At 36.9% G+C, this 12,058-nt stretch overlaps 1 protein-coding gene across 3 annotated transcripts in view; it reads right to left on the reverse strand.

The window, feature by feature from the left end:
• LOC128238491 (glutamate receptor ionotropic, kainate 2-like) overlaps positions 1–9,166 on the reverse strand; it is a 54,484-nt gene extending 45,318 nt beyond the window's left edge. For 2 of the 3 annotated variants that reach the window (XM_052954458.1, XM_052954459.1), the window contains exons 1-2: positions 8,364–9,166; positions 5,737–5,763 (exon numbers count right to left, since the gene is read on the reverse strand). In XM_052954458.1, coding sequence (XP_052810418.1) covers positions 5,737–5,763; positions 8,364–8,469 — 133 coding nt within the window. In that variant the 5' untranslated portion in view covers positions 8,470–9,166. The remainder of the gene's footprint in view (positions 1–5,736; positions 5,764–8,363) is intronic. The other variant, XM_052954460.1, reaches the window with a different exon arrangement.
• Between the last annotated feature and the right edge of the window lie 2,892 nt (positions 9,167–12,058).

The following is a 12,058-nucleotide window of genomic DNA, read 5'->3' on the forward strand; positions in this document are numbered from 1 at the left end:
AGTGTATACTGATTGCACATATGTGTATATATAAGTCCCAAATATATGGCTCAAACATTTGTCGAGTTCACTGATGTGTGCCTTGGTGAACTGGAAAAAACGTAAGAGCGTAAGCATCCGTTCTCTTGTTATAAATAAATAAGGACAGTATCGTCGGGGGCACAAGGAGCGCCCAGCATGCTGCCTCCCCCCCCCCCCTTCAATCCCAGTATCAAACCATTCAACGGCATTGCCAATCTTTTTCACAACTTCAAAAGTTAGAGTGATATTGCTGTGGTCAACAACAACGTAAAATCAATCGCGATGATGCAATGTTATTGAGGGGACGCCGAGGCGTTTGTGCTTGTAAAGCCCACAGATTCAAAATATTATTCTTCATTCTGAAATTATAAGCTTATATATAATGTGAACATTTATGTATACCTGTGATTTACACGAGTGTGCCTTTTCTATTAAAGCCCTTTTATTATATTTTCAATTTTCAGCAGCTTACAGACAGTTTTGTATTGAATGATGTCAAGACACTTTGGAAGTCTGCTATTACTGTGTCACCAATCGGTCAGTGCAACTGTTTAAAGAACATAGCCGGACGGATGAATATACCAATAAACTTTATCATGAAACTGGTTTGAGCAGTATCCATATACGCTGTTTATATGGAATACTAGGAAATGTCTTTGCTAAGATATAAGTTTTATGTTATTTTTGCTTGTCTGTAGTTTCTTTCGAAGACAAGTGCCGATGTATTGTTATGAACTTGTGCAGTCGGAACCATTGTCGGCGTCGCCCATACGCTTTTCGAGTGACCATGGCCTGAACATTATTTCATACATTGTATATACGTAGGAAGGCAAGTTTAATGCACATAGTATTTACTGATTTTACATATGTGTGGCAAGTTCAACACATATGGCTGAAAACCGCGTGTCGAGTTCACTGATGTGTGCCGCGGTGAACTGATAAAAACGTAAGAGCGTTAGCACCCGTTCGAGGTACCCTTGTTATAAGCAAAAAAAACCTTATGGGGGCCCTAAGAGCACAAAACCAGCAGCCCCCTCCCCCCGACACATACACACACCCTCCCTTGTACAGTAGTATAGAATGTATAAAACATCCATTCAATCCCGGCATCAAACCTCTCAATGACATTGCCTAATAAAACTGTCTAAAGTTCTTTATCACAATTTACCAAAATACGAGTGATATTGTTGTGGTCAACAACAGCGTATATAAATCAATCGCCAATGGCTCAATGTTATTGCGTAGAGGCCACTGGTTGTGTTTGTGCCAGTGGATTGAAATCTATTATTCTTCATTCATAAATGATAGGTTTAGAAATGTGTACATGTATGTACATAACTGTGATATGTTCAATTATGCATTTTCAATCAAAACTCTTTCGCTAATCAAACAACCCGTTATATAACTTAGTTTTATGAAATAAGTATTTAAACGAACATGGCCAAATTGAAGCTCAAAACCGGTGCTATTAATGTATGTTTTTTTTTGTTTTGTTTTTTTAAATTGTGTTTGTTTCATTAAAATTATCGTGAGGGGTTAATAGTAGCATATCAAAACAAGTTTAACATAAAGATTAAATCTGAATTCAATATATTTAAAGAATTCATTTCAAACGAGCAGTCTTTTATAATTATAGTCTCCAATTTCAGATCCTTAACAATAAAATCAATATAAATAGCCGCTGGTCTTGATATATAAATATGTGCGTATACAGATCCATCTTAGCCACATTGGTAGACTTAATTATATTTGCAAATATTTATATTAAGTTTCGACATTGTGATTTTTAGTTTGGCAACCTGGTCAAACATAGAAAGAAATGAGGCAGATTCTGCTTTAGAGGAAGAAACCGTTCGGTTAAGGCGTATAATGTTTGTTTTCAGTAAACCAACCCATCCTATGAACATGTTAAAAATTGACCATATAAAATCTTAATCTTTCTACAATAGTGATATACCCGGGTTCTCAAAAAAAATAGGAAAAAGTTATGTCTACCCAAATGCATACCCTATTTTTTTGGAGATGTGAGTGTAATCAAAGAGCTTTGGCCTTTAAGATTTACTAACACTAGCAAATTTTGTTTTAGTCCAAATAACCACAATGTTAAATTTGACTGTTTGAATGTTCGGTTACTCCATGTCATATTAGTTTAACATCACAAAAAAAACAATGTTTCTAAGGACTAAAGGCTACTTTTGGTTTATATAAGAAACGTGTACTGATACTTCTTCGATGGCCTGTGGGTAGGGATTGACTTATTTACTGGAATAAACACATTATGTTTGCATTACTGCTTTCAGTAACCCCAGTCAGGGCTCCCATTAAGAATTTGAAATTGAAAGTGTGAACTTGCTATGAATTTTGGAAGTTTTTTTTTTCTGAAATCTCACAAACTCTCAGGTTGTTTCTACTAAAGTCGAGCTATTATGATTGAAAAAAAAAACTCGAAATAATTTGCAACTTAAACATGGCAACTTCGCAAAATTGTGTTCAAACAATTTATTTTCATTCAAGACCTAGTCGAATAATATAGCCATATAAGTAACATTCATTTGACACTATTTTTCAAAATTTTAGGCCAGTTTTAGGGAGTAATACTTCCCAACGTCTTTTAACGGAAGCCCTGCTCAGCAAACATGTTTTGTCACAAAATCTACCGCAAAGCCGATTGTTTTAAACAATATTAATTTCGATAATTATAATATTTACAATTAGTTTAGTTCTACAAATTTGGGCATAATCAAAATTAACAAAGACCAAATACGTAATGCATTGAAACAGAAAATCATGTAAATTATGCACAAAACAATAATGTACACAGAATTGAGAAGAAAGCCTTGAGGCTTATACTATGTCTCTCTTCTGTAAAGCCGATTCTTAAGTTCTATTGCAAGTTTAATTCTATATTAAATCTTGTCATTGCATTTTAACATATAGTACATGAATAACAATTATATCATGATCAGGAATTTCTTCAAATTCAGTACCTATTGTTTCTTATTTATTTGTATAGTTTTATTTAGTCGAACCCTGTTGGCTCGAAATCGCATGGCTCAAATTCCTCGGTGGCTCGAATTCCATGAAAATGATCAATTTCTATATACTGAAGGTAAGCATTTCCGCTTAGCTCGAATTTTCCGAGGCTCGAGGTATTTCGCCTGTCCCTCAGAGTTCGAGCCAACGGGGTTTGACAGTTTATTGTATTATTGAGTGTTTATTTGTTCAAAATGCTAACATTTAAATAGTTCCCAGTTGAAATATAATGAGTATCTGTTCAGTTCATCATCAAATCGTTACAATATTGAGTTGAATACCCCAATAATCGAGTGAATCTTAATATGATCATTAGCAAGACTGAATGTTAACGAGGTGTACCTGTGATAGCATTAACGAGTCATGCTGCAGAAGTGTGCTCGTTTATTTACATCATCTTCCAACATTCTCGTCTGCTTTTCGCATTTCAGTCATGTACAATATCAAACTAATCAAAACGAGGCAGGTCCTTTGAGATTGATTGCACGTGCTCCCCACGAAATCTGCCCAGCGGAATTCTGGGCACGTGCTTTGAATAAGCAGACGAGAATTCACGCGAGACTTAGAAGCAGCGGAAAAAAGGATGCTAGTGCAGCAGACGACTTCAGAACGACTAGTGACGAATACCAGAATCTTAGAATTAATTAATTTTCAGAACAAACTGTAAACGATCTATCATTGAATTCATCTAGGTAAACATCTCGGGAGAAAAATGAGGTCTTGCTTACAGAAGAGACGAATAAAGTTTCAAGATTATTAATTTCTTTAAACCGATTTTCCGATAAATTATGTAAAAAACTTGTTGAAATGCCAATAAATATATATATGATATTTCTTTTTGTAATATGAATCATTGCAATAATGGAAAGTAGTTTTTTTCTTTCAGTAGATTTATAGGCTTGAAAACGTTTTGAGAACCTTAAGTGGATTTGTTCAAAGGCTAAACGAAACCGATTATTATGAAGTAATAATGAACAGATTACATTCACTTACATTCGCTCTTGACATCATTTGCCTGTCAGTAAAATAACTAATTGATTTCTTTGCAAGTTAATAACAGGAAAATAGAAATATGAGGAAACTGCTCTCAGCCGATTTCTGAATGAACAATTACATAGAAAAGTTTTCTTAAAGATAAGAAAACTTATATAACACATAGCTTGGGGTAACTGAATGGTAGAAAATAGAAAAAGATCATGAACTATAGAAGGTGTTGGTTCAACAACGAAGGGGTGGGGGTCTTTGACAAGGTAGGGGTGAGTGTCTTTGCCAATGGAGGGGTGGGGGTCTATGCCAACTTAGGGTGTGGGGTTCTTTGACAACGGAGGGGTGAGTTTCTTCGACAATGGAGGGGTTGGGTTCTTTGACAACGTAGGATGCGGGGTTCTTTGACCACGGCAGGTGTGGGGTTCTTGACAACGGAGGGGGTGGGGTCTTTGACAACGGAGGGGATGGGGGTCTTTGACAACGGAGGGATTGAGGGTCTTTGACAACGAAGGGGTGGGGGTCTTTGTAAACGGAGGTGTTGTGGGTCTTTGACAACGAAGGGGTTGGGGTATTTGTCAACGGAGGGGGTATGGGTCTTTGACAACGGGGTGGGGGGTCTTTGACAACGAAGGGGGGGGGTCTTTGACAACGGAGGGGGTTGTGGTATTTGACAGCGAAGAGGTTTGGGGTCTTTGAAAACGAAGATGTAGGGGGGCATTGACAACGGAGGGGTTGCGGGTCTTTGACACCGAAAGGGTTGGGAGTCTTTGTCAACGGAGGAGGTGACGGGTTTTGACAACGGAGGGGGTGAGGGGTTTGACAACGGAGGGGTAGAGGGTTTCTTTGGCAACGGAGTGGGTGGGTATTTCTTTGACGACGGGGTGGAGATTTCATTGACATCACAGGGGTTGGGGTCTTTGACAACGGAGGGGTTGGGGATCTTTGCCAACGGGTGGGGTGAGGGTCTTTGACAACAGGGATCTTTGACAATGGAATGGGCGGGGTCTATGACAACGTATGGGGTGGGGTCTTTGACAACGTATGGGGCTGTGGGTCTTTGACAACGGATGGGGGTGCGGGTCTTTGACAACGTATGGGGTGCGGGCCTTTGACAACGTATGGGGCTGCGGGTCTTCGACAACGTATGGGGGTGCGCGTCTTTGACGACGTATTGAGGTGCGGGTCTTTAACAACGGGAAAGGATATTATCAGAAAAATATGCTTCTTTTTGGTATACATGTATTTTTAGCAGTCGACATCAAAACACTTAGATGGCTTATCAATATTGTCGGTGGGACAAACGCATTTGGTGATTTACAGGGGGTAGGGCCTTGTTCTGTCCCATCCGGATCCGGATCAACCGTTACTTAAGACGTCGGTGTTCTTCCAAAACATTGAATATACGGTCTTCATCTCTTGTACTAATTCATTCAAGTTCCGTTCCGAATTGACTTCGTTTTTAAAAGTTTCTGAGTTCACACAATGGGTTGTCATGGGATTTCTTGGGAAAACAGGAGTGAAATTGAATTAGTTACACATTAAATAAAAAACGAAAGTTATTTACATAAGTAAATTAGTCAATGATTATGCGAATGAGATCAATTCTTGGTTAAACATTTATTTAGATTTACTTTTGGTTAAATAGCTCGTAATATTATGCGTATTATACGGTGCAATTTGTGTGCCGAGTCTTACCAAATGTGATGTTTTCTCTGCGGCCGCCTGCAATTATGGTTTTACATAAAAACACAACTTATTTCGTATATATATAGTTCATATATTGCGTATCTGATACAATAAAACATTTAAATGACACTCAAAACGGCTAGACGATGCATTGTGTGCACGCCAATATCAAGTCAAGCCTTTTGGACTTCATTTTTGAACATCACCCAATTTCTGTTTCCATATATAAATCTGACTGAACTTAGACAAGTTTTATATGATTTATAGCTATAGCTTTGAATTCTATATGACGGATAGAGCAAAAAACAACAACAACAGTCTGAATGCTAACGGAGGATGCATGGCTAATATCTTAATAAATATAGCGTTACCATAGCGGGGCACACTATAGGTTTTTACATTTTTTTTAAATTTTAATGCATGATTATTTTTAACTCATTTGACTTAAATGATAAAAAACACATATGGTTTATATTCAGATAAACAAATATAAGCCTCTTTAAATGTTTTCACCCCAGTTTTGTATATATGCATGTTTTGGCCTATATGGTGGCCCCTTTAAAGCTGCACAACCTCGGAAGGGTTGTGTTCATTATGTAAAGGATGACAAACAACAACAACAACAACAACAACAACTCAACATGGGGGAATGGGGTGCTGTACGATCGAGGACATAGTTCTTCTCAATATTTACAGATGCTCAATTGCACGAGCCACACGCATTCATGAAAATGGTTCTTTGTGCTGCAGCATATATACCTAGAAATTATGACATTAGCCATAAATAACACATTTCGCGTGAGCTTTATGATGATTTGAATACATTGGAATATTTTTTTGGTAGCGTATAACAATCTCCATAATTAACCTCTATCACTTTTTTAATGCATTATCAGAATGTGTATACAACGTGATAATTTGCGTCATAAATGCTACGTCGGAAGGAAATATTTTGATTTGAAACTTTAAACAAGGATAACTTTACTATTTCTTCACAATTTTAAATGAAACATAGCGCAGTCTACGCCGCTTACGGAGGCCCTTCGGTCTTTTACCAGAGTTTGATTGCGAGTTTAGCTTCTTAAAACACTTCGACAAACCTTTTTACAATACGGCCGTCTGACGGAGCACTGTAAAAAATATTTTGGAAACAGGTTTGTCGAAGTGTTTGATGTACTAATCACCTCATCAAATTTCGGAAATAAAACAAATGTGGGGCTCTTTAAGCGGCATAGACTGCACTTTGTTTCATTTAAAATGGTGTTGCATATGATGAAAAGTTATCTTTGATTTAAGTCTTCATTTTAAGCAAAATATTGCCTTCCGACGTAGCATATATGACGTATTTTATCACGTGGTATACACACACTGATTATGGGACAATGATTCATCAGTTTCATACTTGGTAGTACTCGTACTTTTATAAAACACCCTAACACTAACAAGACACATTTTTGCTCTTGTAGATCAACTGATTTTGGGCCGCAGATCTTATGATTTAATAGATATCGAGATTTCTTATTCTCCTCGGGCTTTTACTTCAATAGCAGAGGTTCCGATATGACATATCACATCAAAACTTGATTGGAAAAGAAGACAAAATGCCCAGCACCGAGCAATCGCTGATCTACAGCTATAGCCAAGGCCAGCTAACAATAACGTTGTTTATTTATTTATTTATTTGTGTATTCTTCTCAATGGCTTGAAGATGGGTTGGTGACTTAGGGCCCTACTGGTACTGTAAAATCACCCTTCCCCTTATTAAATATCATATAATGATAGTATGGTGTATTTATGAACTTATTTCATCGCATTCAGCGTCTATGTGAATGGATTCCAATAATAACGTATTTTAATAGTGTGATTATAGGCTCAGGACAGATTCATATATGGATGCAGAATTTGGGTGAAGACCCAGGCAGTTAAAGATATCAAAAATAGCATAAAGGAGGACCCTATACCCAAAATAAATATCATAGAAGGATTACTGTATGGGATATTTATTGACCTATATCATAGCGTTCAACGTCTTTGAGAATTAATTCTAGTACGAATTTATGTGTAAATGGGATTTTTAGGCCTAGAACAGATTCAAATATGGATGCATACTTTGGGTGATTTTTAGACCCAGACCGTTCAAGAGTAATCTTAGGGCATTAAATCGCGTTAACATAGATTCCATTCGCCATGTATCTTCAAGAGCCATTGTGTATTACGAAACAACATTGTTACTGCCAAACTATCGAGAAAGTTATCTTATCCCGAGGACGAGAAAAACTATTATCATACAAAATGATGAAATAAAATAAATCGTTTACGTAGGAGCACGAAATAAAACAAGATGTTATCCGAAATACGTCTACATTTACGACAACAGCTATAACACAAATATTCAACAATCATGTCAGAGATTCGGGAGTGTTCGGTTTGATTTTGGTGGATCGTAATTAATAGTCAATACAAATGGGTTAATAATTGTTCCTTGTACATCGATCTGTGACTGACCCAGGGGATTGGGGTTTGTTTACAACATCTAATAAAACAAAGTGAGCTATTGCTTGTAGACATGTGATGCATGCATAACTAAGAAGAAAATGAATCTGAGAACATCTAAATACAATAAATACAAGACTTACCGATTCGGAATGTCTCCATTTGAGCAAGGCATTCTGGAACCAGTGTAATCCATAGAATTGGCAGCCAGAGATAATATCCAGTGATGAAACTACGCAAATTTATCATTTTCACACCATTCAATCACTCTATTCCTTTAATATTCTCCGATCTTCACACTTCACACTTTTCAGGAACACTATAACATACACGATATTCCTCAAAATAGTCCATCCACAGGGTGTATGCCAGAGAAATTACTAACATTTATTTACATTTATCTCCGTATTTTGTTCCGAACTTTTCTCTGCGATAAACATTTAGGTATACCGTAATAAACGATTTAACTACATAACTGACAATGAAAAGGCTCCCGCGATAGTAATACGATTTACATTATAATATCATACTCCACTCGAAATTTGAATAAGAAAAGACTCCGATAAAAATGATTAAATGAGAAGGTTTACGTATATACGCTTCATAAAGAAACAAAACAATAGGTTCGCCAGCTTGGAACAAATCGTTTCCGACAGTTGATGCTACCTAGTCTTCCATAAGAATATTGTTAAAATAAACACATCCACAGTACCTGGCGAGCCATTATTAATCACAGTCGAGCGTCAAAAGCCATTCTCGCAATAAAATGTTAGTTCTCTGCTCTTTAATCCTTCAGAAAAACTTCGTTGTTTGTTCTACCTAATCCCGTCTATGTACTTGCATTAATATTGGACTTAGTTTACTGTTTGTTCCTTTTATAATAAGATCGTCTTATATACTGGTGGTTCAGATATTTTGACGGTCGGTTCCCGTCGGGTTAAAGGCAGATATTCGAGTTTTCTCGCTCCTGGGGTGCTGGGAAGTCCATGATAAGATTGCCATAAAGTTTATGATGTATCTATTTACACCTGGCAAGATGCACAATGGTATCTACACCTTTCATCGGAATATGTTAATAAGCAATATATTTTGGTGTTTGTGAGTACTGATTGTGTTTGAAATGATAATCATTTAGATGATAAATACTTGTGTTCCAAGAGCTGGGGACATACGCCGGGGCGGTTCCAGGGTTTGACGTTTGATGGGAGTGGGGGAGGGGGCAACTCCGGGCGTGTGCCCCCTCCCTCGGAAACGAAAACAAATAAGCACCGAAAATGGTAATAGGGCTTATGGGGTCTTCCCGCAACGGCATTTTGACTAATTTTTGTCTGAAATGATGCATTCTGTTGTATTTTATGCTTATGTATCTACCAAATTGACGTGGAATGTTCACATGGACTATTTTCATTTTTTCCGTATTCTATTTTTGCATTCACCATTTTATTTATTTAGTTATTTGTTTGTTTGTTTGTTGATGTTGTGTTGTAGTTGTTGTTGTTGTTGTTTTTGGGCGGTCGGGGGTGGGGGGATGCGTTGGGGTTTGGGGTGGGGGGTAGGCGCTGCCAGCTGAATATCATTAAGACCTTCCCTTCTGATAAAAAAGACACGATATTTTGCAGTACCTACTTTTGCTTGACTTGTTGTATTGAAAGTTGCTTCTTTAATTGTCTCAACTGTAATACATTGTAACAAAAATAAATTACAAGTAGATATTGAAACGTTCAATAATCTATCGTTCAATAATCGATCATCTCTGTCACAAATTCCAACATATTTGTTTATCTTTAGTTGATTTTCTAACGTAACCGTTCACATGTTTTAAGCATCGTACACACCCTTTAAGGCACCATGGGCCCTTTAATACGCCGCAACTAGCCACAACCACGTTAATGAATTGAAAACATACCCGTTTTCCTATAGAGCAGAAATGCCCCTGACTGTCGCGCCCAGCTGGGAACCGCATACCTAGAACTGTGGCCGATAACATGCAACAGAAATGTGATAATAGAATCCTGCTAGTGATAACAAATACATTCCATCTTTTGTACTTTCTGACACTTAAAACTTCTTAATGATGCCACAGTTACATAACATCGTATATATTATCGTCTTGATAACATTGATTCAGGCAAAAACTTGCATAATTAGGTATAAAATGAGACATACAAAATAACCGAATAGGATATTTAGCGATAAATATGAAAACAAATAATACGATATCTTGAAATATCACGAATAAAACAAACAAATTCACCGACTATGAAATTCAGGGATAAATTAATCATTTAATTATTATAAGCACGAATGCACTAATTCGTCATTTGTTATTGGAGAAACGTTTATGAATAAACACCACTCGTTGAAAGATATCGTGTATAGCACAAATCAGAATTGTAAAAGTGACACTCTTACTCCCAAATAAGATTTACCACAATTAATACAATTGTTTTCATATATCATAAAGGATGAATAAATGTCAAAAACAATGTTTCTTATGAATGATACCGTGTTCTTGGAAAGAAAGCCGCAGAAAACACGTTATTTCTACCTCATGAGGCGATAGAATATCACAGTAAATCTTTTAGCACTCACCAATCATTTAATATTTTTGCGTTTTCAGTTATAAGATACACGATCACAATCTTGTTATCAGTAATCAATATTTTCCATAAATGCATTATTTAGTAAGAATTAAAGGTTTATCACTCCAAAGTTATGTTTGTTATACATGTGTATGTATTGATTTTGGATAAGAGTGTCACTTTAAGCAAAGACATAAACTCTTGCGTGGCAAGTCATGAACCGGTTTATAGAATCTGAATTGCTAATAAGGTTGTTTCCATTTAAATGAATTATTGTTGTTGCTGATTCTAAAGCTTTATTGTTCGACCTACAGCAGTGTATAATTCGCGTGTCTGTGACATAGAAACAGTTTTGGTTCAAATAGAAGCCATTAACGTAACGTTATAAATCTCCAATTAATACCCATATTGTTGGATTCGCTTACATCATGGCCAACTTTCATTCGTTTAAAAATCAAATTTTCCTCACTGTAACGGTCCACTGTAGCGGTCGTGCGTTCATAATAATGTTCCGTATAAAACGGAAGTACGTTCATACCGGATGTAAACTTGGTTGGTAATATGCAAATTAGCAAAGCCCGGGCTATGTAAGAATAAAGAAGTTAGTGTATATAAAGACCAGTGGACCCCCTTCAGGGTCGAGCATGCTTTTCCCTGAAGGCATCTGTTGGTGTTTCAATGGCTCGCACGTTTCATTACTTTAAACTGTAGACATATTGATGTTTTTTTAATTTCTGTTATAAATATATTATATTATGATATGTATCCGTTATTTAACAAAATACCTATGTGTTGGTCTGATGTCACATGGACTTTTAATAACTGAGTAGATGGCAGTCTGTGGCTCATAACTAAAACACAAGGCCCGGTTGAAGCAGTAGTTAGCGCCAATCGCTTCCCACGAAGGTGAACCGAGTTCGATCGCCTTGGCGCATGTGAGTTTGGTTTGTGGTCACCAACGCGGGCAAGCGGGTTTTCCTTCGGTACTCCGTTTTCCCCCACAAGACCACACTATCGCGTAACTTCGTGCCAACGAAAGTGATTGATATCCTGTTGTAATAACTTGTTTCACAAGTTGTGAAATAAATAATTTTAAACTACATGGGTGGCACTATCTGCCAGATAATGCGGGGTTTTTTTAGCTTGGAAAAAAAACCAATCGAGGTATTTTGATAGAATTTGAGTTTATGTTGTTGGTTTTTTTTTCAGCTTCATTTTCAAGAAGAAATAAAGTTCATTACTTGCCAAACGTCATT

Source organism: Mya arenaria, chromosome 6 (assembly GCF_026914265.1).
Source record: "Mya arenaria isolate MELC-2E11 chromosome 6, ASM2691426v1".
Classification (NCBI taxonomy): Eukaryota; Metazoa; Mollusca; class Bivalvia; order Myida; family Myidae; genus Mya; species Mya arenaria.